Source organism: Esox lucius, chromosome 16 (genome assembly GCF_011004845.1).
Source record: "Esox lucius isolate fEsoLuc1 chromosome 16, fEsoLuc1.pri, whole genome shotgun sequence".
NCBI lineage: Eukaryota > Metazoa > Chordata > Actinopteri > Esociformes > Esocidae > Esox > Esox lucius.
Window position 1 is genome coordinate 2,769,144 of NC_047584.1, and position 10,755 is coordinate 2,779,898.

A 10,755-nucleotide genomic window follows, 5' to 3' on the forward strand; every position below is an offset into this window, starting at 1 on the left:
AACTGGTGTCCAGTCCACGAACAACCACTCACCCAAACCCTAATCTAACAGGACAACACATTTCTCCAACTTTCCCCAAACTTTCAAACATGCATGCCTGAGTTCAAGCGAAAACGAATGACCCATCTCAAAAGTGACCCCACCGGGGCAGAAAGATTCGATTGTTTTACTATAAACGTCTTGAGCTCAGCTCGGATATTTTCGTTTTACATGGTTGGCGCGTAAGTACTCACTGTGCACTGAGTAGGAAAATGCCTGAGTCCGCAGTCTCGATACGTTTTCCGGCTGGGGATAAATCTTTGGCGGTTTGGAGGTGGGAGCTGACCGGGTGAAGTAGCATGTGCAACTGATTGTACGTTTTTTTCGCTTATTCATGTAACTTAAGATACCAGCCAGGTAGGGCGCTAGGAATAGTTTGGCAAAATGCCTAGATGATGAACATGTGCCCAGTTTTCTGGGTCTTGTCTACATAGCACGCTGAGGGAGAACTTGATCATTATATCAGATGTAAGAAAGTCAGAATCTTTCTGTCGGACATAGACAACGTGAGAGTTTAAAATGTACTCGTTTCTATCATGGGATGTGCTGGGATAGGTGAGCTTGATCCTGACAGTACAGGTTGTTTGAGCAAGACAGGCGAAAAATGGCAGCCTGTATCCTCCAAAAAATGACGAAGATTTTGGTGAAATGCAATAAATCACATGATAGAAAAACATACAATACCAATGATCAATTTGCATTAAGCATAACCAAACATTGATAATGATGGCCTGTGGTCGCAAACAATTATAAGAATGGAACAATGATAGAATAGGCCTATCCCTCGAGGCTGTTAGGGCTACGAACAAGTGTTTTGTAAACGCTCAAGTCATTGTTGATATTATACGAATTATACATTTAAATAGGAATTATAATTATGAATGATGTGTCTATTATTATTTAAATTTATTGGTTATGAATTAATGCCAATACATATTACAATCATTTCTGTAGTTAACTTTATATATTCCATCACTCTAGATGTTTATTTTACTGTGCAGTACTGCTGTGTTTCCCAGACACTTCCGGAGTTGTAAAGTAAATTGCATTGACAAGGAAAAAAACTAGGCAACTGTTGCGAGCTGCGCCTTTCATTGGCAGATATAACTAATGGGACAAAGGCAATGCATGGTTCGCTTACAAGCACTTTAATTAACACCAGCTTCAAAAGTTAAAGAGGGAAAGCAAAGAAAAAAGACGAAAGCCCTCCAAACTCAGTTCACTTGACGGTGATATAGTCTATACTCAATGTTTATTCTAGTGCTTTTAATATGCAAAAAAAGAAAGTGTCAGTTTATAGTTTGGACACTTGTTTGATTGTTGCCAGAGACATTAAGTAGGGGATGCTTGATATGTCGAGAGGGAGACGTTTCGGTCTGCCCAGGCCAAGTCTGTGCAAAGAGATGCAATTTTCCCAGCGAACAAAATCGTTTAAAAATCGTGTTTTTCAACCATTCAACAATTTCAACGACCTTTTAACGGCGTTTGGACAATGGGGTCTGCGTACCTGGCCAGTATACATCCTTATATTGTGGCCTGAGTTATATTAAGAAATGGGGGTCCCATTAGCCAATTTTGTTAAGAATCAAGCACGAGCAATAACTTTGCGAGAAGGGAAGATGTGCCTATTTATCTTCTGATGATCAGGTGTAATAGAGCTGCGTTGCATTATACATGAACAGAAACTGTCAGTTATGTAATATAGCCTTAATGACTAAGCCTAGACCACAAACCATTCACGCTCTTTGCTGCTGAACTTCAAACAGAAGAGTAGCTTACAGGCACATTCGTGTAAAATCTAACAAGACAACATTTGTTGTGGTTCTACGTACGGACGTCTTCTAAATTATTATTCAGGCTTTCTCAACTGCGAAAATGAGAGAGAACGAGCGCTGTTTTCCCTTCGACTTCTTTGTCCTCGCAAAGTGGCGTCTGCATGTCTGACTCGGTCGTTACTGATTTGCAGGCAGCATGGTAAGGTGGCCCATGTAAGTGATTTCCACGGACATCCCACTAAAGGAGAACAAATCGCTGACAAAGGAAAGCCTTTCCCATTCAGTGCCGTCGTTAGGACAACCAAAAAGTATTCCTCAGATAATAAGTTTTACTTCAAAGCGTTTCTCATTGAACGGTGACTGCTTCACTCCATTTTATTAAGTCCCCCCTTTTCACGCTGAGGGAACTATCTCTGGTTATTTTCCTTCGTGTTTATTTTTGCAACATTCACTGAGCACTTGCTTTAAATAAATAGAAGAGGATTTCGCTTTGTTCAAATAAGGGTTGATAGACAAAAGGAGTGACGACACAGAACTGCTTGTTTTCAACTAAACTTGATAATCATACAAAAAGTCGGAGAAAAAGTATGAACATGAATAGCCTATTGACTTTAGAAAGTTTCAAACAAGTTCAGTATGCATCTCAATATGTTTATTTTATGTTTTTAGAACCATCAGTGCTTCGTATTTGGTATTTAGACAACACCTGAAAGCAAAAGTCTGTTTTTTCCTGTCTATCGTTAAACTTTGAGCCTGTTAATTAGGTGGCTATTTGTGTGTTCTGGATGGATGGGCAACCCTTGCATTCTTTTTTTTTGCAGCTTGTTCTACGTCTAGACGACACAAATACCAGATTTTAAAGGCCACGTCATGCTAAGACTCTATTAACACTCGCAATATGTGACTTACGGAGAGCAAAAACTGGAATGGTGGAAGTATTTTACCATTCTATTAATTCTGTCCGTATATATGGCACTGTTTTAAGAAAATGCAAGTTCACCTGTTTCTGTTGGCCTGGAATTTTAAATTCACCTTTACATATTCTTTGCCCATAGAACCGTACATGTTCACATACAAATGTCTGTGCAACAGTAATCTGTTGTTTTTCGCTGTATTAATTTTCTGTCAACAAAATAGGACATGCTTACCCTATCTGTGTTGGCACATGAGGATTTTTTTGGGAGAGAATGCCCTGTGCGCTTTGATGATAGTCCATTTAGTGGCAGTTAGTGTTTTTTTTAACCAGACATATTCAAATGTGAGCGTCTCGCTCTCCAATTGCCATAGAAATCCTAACGCACCATGAAGAGTGTCAAAGCGGCGGGCCTTCCGCTCAGAAGTATAGCAGGTCTTTGAAGTTGTGCAGGACTCGCGTTGGTCAATTTTAATTCTATAGACTGGACAGGGCCGACTTTGAAAGTGAGATTGTGCGTTTTAATGGAGGAAATATGAGAGGGACTTGTTTTATATAGTCTATACAAGGTACTGCGTATTGTCAGATATCTTTTATCTTTTATTTTTCCATGAATGATTCATGCTTCGGTTGCTTTGTGCTGTCCCGCCATTCAGAAGCAAAGCCATTAGGGGGCTATACATTTCCCCATTAGCCCTGGTGATTGGTTTATAGCAGCACCTTATTAGGCCCGTTGTTTTGAGTTACCAGTGAAAGTTTTTTGAACTGTCAGGAATTATGAATTCAAATATTCCGTCGCATTTCATCTGTTTGTCAGGTGTGAGAGCACCCCGTTGAATGTTGATGTGTCTTGTTGACGGGGCTGTTAGATGTGTATGTCTGTAATTATTAGAGTAGGCCTAGGGTATCTAACAGGGAAGTTGAGTTGCTTTTTCTTTGACAACGTGTTTGTATAGCCTACACGTTACTTCTATCTTCTGTAGGCTAACGTATAATAATATGATAACAGCTATTATTTTACCAGCTTACAGCTGCATTTACTGTATAAAAACAAGTCAATTATATTTCTTCTTTAAGGAATGTCATCCAGCCCTGGCAGACCTCCTGAATTCTGTGAAGAAACAATAGTTTATGTAAACCAAAACACATTAACTAACACGGCCTAGTGTATTTATTCAGCTTTAGCATGAATTTATACTGTCAAATGTATCACGAACATCAAGGGTTTCATTATCACTTTTTATCCATCATTACCAACGGCACCATGCACCTCAAAGAGAAAAACACAGTCACTACAAAAGGCATGCGAGAAGAGGGACGTTTCACATTACACTGCCTATATTCAAGTAAATAATAATATTTTTTTCTTTTACAGAACAAGATCAAAAGCATCAGTAGGCTACTACATATTCACCAAAATTAATATTATTATTCTTTGGTGTCTCTGTAAATCCAGTACAACATTTATACCAGCAAATAAATTACAATATACAAAACAATATTATTCGTAATTAAGACTAAGAACAACATTCACAAGAATCAACCAATTATATATATATATATATATATATATATATATATATATATATATATATATATATATATATATATATATACACACACACACACACACACACACACACACACACACACAAATCTGACGTCCAGGGACAAAAACTGTCCGCGTACATAGGGTCTCGAAGGACTTACTCGTACTATTTAACGAGTGAAACACTGATGTGATTTATTTATTTTTTGCATAAAATATAGTCTTAAATAGTTCTTAAATATAACAAAACTCCATACAAACATAGTCATTCTAATAATCTCAAAACTACGTTTGAACCCTTTAAGACACTTGAATGTTAGCCATTATTATTTTAATTCCTATTTCTGACGTATTTGAGTCGTGCGCAACATGTCATTTGCTGTCTGCAGGTGCTGGAAAATCAATTGGATGCTTACATTAGGTCTTGCATCTACTGTGAGGTATTCAGAATAAAAATGTAATGCAATTCCACAATTTTGGGATGTTTAGTGTTCATGGGCTTTTCATTAGTCTCATGTCAGGTACTTTGCTTGAGCAACAACCTCTGTTCTCTACCATCTGTCTGGGATTGGACATTGGTGAACAAGACATGTTACATTTAGAGATGTTGCGATCATATTGAAAATATCAATTTAAGTATAATTTATCAGTTATGACCATCATGTTAAATAATGCATGCATATAAATTCATCCCATGTAGACAAGTGTTTTTCAAAAGCTCCTTTAAGATGACTTTGTATTTCTGTTGCCAGTAGTCTACATTCTGGCTTCTCTTGGTCCTATGTTAAATAATAAAGTTTTCAAAATGACTATGGATATGATTTTCTTTTTCTCAAGTAATACTTGTGATTGTAACTTTACTCTATTGAGACTTCTTGAGATATTGATACATTCACCTTTCTGAAAGGTAACAGAGATGGCACGTTTTAAAGGCAGTTGTTCTTCATTATCATCTGACATCTGCGGCGCTATTTCTTTCTTCGTAAAGGCCAATTGATATGCTTAAAGTCAGTGCAGTCCCCACGCACTTCGTTCTTATTACACTTCTGACCCATTAGAAAACAATTCGCTTCTGAACAGTTGTTTATGTAAACATTAGAGCATTGTTCTCGGGTCTGAATGTCTGAATGAGTCCTCGTCGTCTGAGTCCGACGTCGGCACATCGCTGGAAGGGGTGTGGAGGTGGTTGGGTCCCCCGCTCCCCTGGCACACGTACCACTCATTAAGATTGGTAACCTGAGGCGAGAGGTTCGCTGACCGGTTCCTGTGCGGTTCGGAGGCGGGCGAAAGGGGAGCGCCGAGAGGATTCGTAGAGGAATGGTATGAAGCGTTGGCAGAGGGGGGCGGGGGCGACTTGCAGTGCACTTTCATGTGCTTTCGCAGCGAGCTAGGGTGCGTGTAAGACTTGTCACACCCTCGGACTTTGCAGTAGTAAGGCTTGTCACTCGTATGGACATGGGAGTGCTTCTTCCTGTCGCTGCTGTTGGCGAATTTCCTGTCGCAGCCGTCAAACTCGCACTTGAAAGGCTTCTCCCCTGGAGGAGATGGAAATAGAGATATTTTACATGGTTACTCATTACTCATAACTGTCATGAAAGGGTTAATGTACCAACACACAAGTTCTGTTTGAACGACTTAAATGTGTGACATTAAATTTATAATAATAATAATAGGTTGTATTTCATTTTGAAATAAAAACGATGATTCTGTTCTGCCTTATTCTACATCCAAATTTCCTAACAAAGTAGGCCCTTAATTGAATCCATCGCGTTATTTGCTTAACTGCCTGGTAACATACCACTTCCCCAGTAATTACTCCATAAATGGTCAGTGTGGCAGCACTCTGCTGCGAGGGCTTCCTGTCCGACATACCTTATCTATTATAGATCTAAACCCACCGCCACTACTCTCCCATATGTACTACTACTCCTAGGCATGTTCCGGATTGACTGACGCACGTGGAAATTAAGGTGACCCGTAGTCTATACCGCGTGTGCTGTTCACTGTTGAGAAGGCTAGACCGGATAAAACATGCAGATGCTTTGGTGTAGGCTAACGTTAGCGACAAGTATCGAGGAAACAAGTGTATACGTATATGCCTAAATTAATGTTTTTCGGGAATGGCAATCCGATGTTATAATGTTTGCATTGAGAAGACGGTGCTTAAAAATACGTTATAATTGTAAATGGTGGAATACAAAATAGGGAAAATATCCAACAGGCTACCATGACTTAATATTTTTTAGACTGTGTAGGGAACGCCCTTTTGTGTTTATCGTTATTTATTTTTTAGTTAAGGAAAAATATAATACATTGAGTTGTTGAGTGATGAAAAGGGAAAAGCGTTTGCCTTGCTATCTGTAACTAACCCAATATCCCCAAAGGCTTGATGGTTGCGTCATGGAGGTTTCAATGGGCACTGCCACTGCTCGTCTCTCTCCCTAGCAACTCAAATGAGTTAAATCAGCACATAGAGTTTAAACTGATAGTTGCATCTGCTGCCACGAGTCGATAAATCAACATAGCAGAAACATGAGCCTTACATACGTTAACGGCCTCTACGCTATTCATTCACTAAGAAATTACAAAACAGCATACTCTCCTTATCCCCAAGTGAGGTTTCCACGTCTTGACGAGTAAATAAATATATTTCTGAAAGTAAATAATGTGCATTGAATCACGTGATGCTTTAGCTCGATCGTATGAATGATTGTAGCCTATTCCTGAAACCCCTTTCCCGTTATTTCTACGCGTGGTCACTACATGCCTACCAGCAGTTCAAATGCTTTTCTGAATAAATCATTGTTATCTACGAGAAACTGGGTCTTATTATTTTCCCTAAAATAATTCGGCGCACTATCACTGACCTGTGTGCGTCCTTTTGTGAATCTTTAGATTCTCCGACCGTGCGAACACTTTCCCACACCCCGGGAAAGGGCAAGGGAAGGGTTTCTCTCCCGTGTGAACTCGGATGTGGTTTATTAGTTTGTACTTCGCCTTAAAAGCTTTCCCCTCGCGCGGACATTCCTCCCAGAAGCAGACATGACTGCTCTGCTCGGGTCCCCCGACGTGCTCCACCGTGACATGGTTGACCAGCTCGTGCATGGTGCTGTACGTTTTGGAGCAGGGCTTCTTTAAAGTTTGCTCCTGGTCAATCCATTTGCAGATTAACTCTTGCTTTATGGGCTGCCTCATGTATCTCAAAAACGCCCCCGCGGCTCCGTGAGGAGCAGAAGAGATATTCACATTGAGATTCATGGAGTTGTAGCTGTGAAGGGAAGATGGTCCATAGTGCTCGGGCCTGTGGCCGAAGTGCTCTGGCCTGCCGTAGATGTCCCCCGGTAGACCCAGACGCATCTGCCCGTTGAGGGCATGGTGGTGGTGGTGAGCACCTGGGGCCGCCTGGTCGTGGAGTCCAGAGAAAAGTGGATGGGCACCAGTCTCGGTGTGCCCATAAGCACCTGTTGGGGAGATGAACATGCCATGGTGATGAGGGGAGGAGGCGGAACTATGCTGGTCGCCAAGTGCATGCATAGCCGAGGCTGAGAGTTCTCTCCTGAGGATGTAGTCCCTGCTGGTAGAGTAGCCTGAGTGGGGGTGAGGAGCCACGGGGAAACCAACTGTGGTCTGAGCAGAAGTGAAGGATGCTGCTGCCGCTGCCGCGGTCTGGGCTTCGGGATGGCTCTGAATGTGCTGAGAGGGGCTAAGTTTGAGAGCATTTGTCTGTGCCATGTGCTCGGGTCCAAATGGAGTGAGTGCCACTCCGGGGTCGTTGCCCATCTCCCCAGGGTGGTGGTGGGCATGGTGGGAGTGAGGGTGATGCCCCCCTAGCCCCGGGAAGCCTGTCATATTCTGATGAGGAAGAGGTTGAGTCGCTGCCAAATCCGCTAATCTTATCGCCGGATTCCTCTTACTCAAAGGGGGCTCCATAACTACACCGTCAAGTCCATCCACACTCACCGCTATTGTTTCTCCCCCCACCACCACGATTTTCTAAAACATTAAAATGTATGCATATAAGCGGTCCATATAACTTCTTTTGTCCTGACTCTAACTCTGCTTGTTCCTTTTCCCACTCTGTCCTCAAGCGATTGGCAGAACATACAACAGTTGGAGGACACAGTAGGGAATACAGTTTAGAAATGGCACTGCGGGTATTGGACGAATTTCGGTGACTGGCAGTTAAGAGAACGAAGCGATTGGCTGTCGTTCAGCACAGGGGCTCAGCAGGGTTCCGCCCCCTCGCTCTCTTTATCGCTGTTGACTCCAAAAAGTTGTACTCACAAAGTTACCATCAAATCTGTTTATGCGAGTTTGTGTTTACTGGAGGCTGGTGCACGTGGCTGAAATATAGGATGACTTTATTATAAGAATATGGCATTTTTATTTACCATCATGACTCAAATAGCTTAACGACTGTGGATTTTCATACAGGTCAAAAAAATAAATACATACAGATACACAATACTGTAGATGTTTAGCCAATAATATACTCTAGACAATAGCATTTTCCTCAAGCAACGTTTTTGGAACTAAAACTAACGGCCATAGAGTATATATATATATATTTATACAACATTTCTAAATGTTATTCCAATCCAGTTTCAATTTGGCATATTCAAATATATAAATAACATTTAGTAGTCATATGCATTATAATTTTAATTAGCAATAAACCTCTACTTGAAGATCACAACCATAATATAAAATATGTCTGATTTCAAATAAATTGGCTATTTGCACTTGATTTTGATGACGTAATCTCTTCTTGTTACTATTCCGAATGATAAATTGTGTTTGGGTAACTTTATAATCTAGTTATACAATGAAGTTTTTCAGGGGTCAATGTTTTTTATATATATATAAAGTGCAACCGTCCTTGCAAAAACAAAACATACATTTTGTGCGTTGGATAGACGATGGAAAACGTACACAGCCTATATCCTACATGGAAATGATTTAAATATATTTAATATTTTTTATAGAATGAAGTCTTAGCCAAAAACAAATACAAACATATAAACTATAATGTAATGAAAGCCAACTCATTTATTAATTAATTACAAATACACATACAGTGCCAGGTTTCAAAAGCTAAACATCTTGCCTATAACAATCATATACATATTTTAAATTGTAACCAACATTTGATGCATATACATGTGATTAAACGTATTGATTTGATAATATAATCGTTTTTATGACAGTGAATTACAGAAGGGCTTTCCAAAAATGTTTTTATGCGACATGCAGAGCGAGTTGAGGTGCGTACCTACTTAGTTAACCCACAAGTTGCAACAGATCCAATTAAAATACATTATTTCGCACTTTAGACCTAAATGGAGTTAGTGGAAATTTGTAAATCTTAGAAGAGGTTTAGTTGCATCCCACACTCTCTTGTTCCTGTTCACACAGCAGGACGTGTAGGCCTATCTGTCATCGATTTAATGTCTTCATTCAAAGACCTATTTATGATTAACGGCCTGACGGATCTCGATGCTATTTGTCCTTGAAGTAGTGGAAATATAAAATGATTTGCCCAAAACTACCCCACCACTCATCTACAACTAAATAAATCAGGCCTAATGCATGTCTTACAGATTCTTTAGGAGAGCAGTTTTCGTCCGAGCATAAGGTCAATTCATGTTAAGTTTACATGTTATATATGTTTCGATTTCTGTGATCCCAAGACTTTACAACAAATTTGCATAGTGGAGTGGTGTCGCATTTTGACGTGTCTAATTCTGGCTTTCTATTGAATGTTCTACTGGAAGTAATTGTGATATTTCCATGGATGATGCGCAACAACATCAATAGCAGTAGCTTAAAGTAAATGTAAATGTATTTGTGGTATAAACTAACAATTACCGTTGATAGTTCGAGTAGAAGTGTTTCATACTATCATAAAACGTATTCCCTCATGGCAGGTATAGGCTTCAATTTTTTATGAACAACGCTATCTGTCTGTTGACAGATATAAATGTTTCTCTTAGGTTATACAAACAAGTGGCACACTCGATAACACAACTGCAATCTCAACGAGACCTCTACAGCATTCCATAAAAAATGCCAACTCATTTGAGTTGAGTTAAATACTCAAAATACTTGAATCTATTATGTGAGAAAACATATTAGTAAAGCGAAATGTCAATGGATAAAAGGGATGGATATGTTTTAAGTAATCTAGCCTAAGCAAAAAAACATATACATTTAACATTTTTAGAATATTCGAAAAGTGTTATTTGAAAGAGAAACCCATCAGAACTTCCTAACAGAATGCCAGATGCCCAGTTCTGGACATAGATGTTTCTGTTTAGTTAGAAAATGCTCCTAAAGCCAGTTCATACTTCAGACGCTCAGCTGAATGGCCTGGTCTTTAACTTTTTAAAACAATCGGTGCTTTGTTACATCAACAAAGGTTTATTAAACAGTCCAAAGGGCAACATATATGGTCTTAACAGGTCATAGGCCAAACATCT

General features: G+C 39.7%; 1 protein-coding gene across 1 annotated transcript; it reads right to left on the reverse strand.

Moving 5' to 3' along the window:
• Positions 1-4,348: 4,348 nt before the first annotated feature.
• On the reverse strand, positions 4,349-8,371 carry zic5 (zic family member 5 (odd-paired homolog, Drosophila)). The gene is made up of 2 exons (XM_010879784.3): positions 7,144-8,371; positions 4,349-5,811 (listed from the first exon to the last, which is right to left on the reverse strand). Exons 1-2 carry the CDS (start codon positions 8,204-8,206, stop codon positions 5,372-5,374), a joined length of 1,503 nt encoding a protein of 500 aa, XP_010878086.1. The 5' UTR covers positions 8,207-8,371; the 3' UTR covers positions 4,349-5,371.
• Positions 8,372-10,755: the final 2,384 nt, after the last annotated feature.

Excerpts from the sequence above, each read along its gene's own strand:
- zic5 (XM_010879784.3), bottom strand. The coding sequence starts at position 8,206 with ATGGAGCCCCCTTTGAGTAAGAGGAATCCGGCGATAAGATTAGCGGAT. Across the intron at positions 5,812-7,143 it reads TCACAAAAGGACGCACACAG|GGGAGAAGCCTTTCAAGTGC; the intron begins GTCAGTGATAGT and ends CATCTCCTCCAG.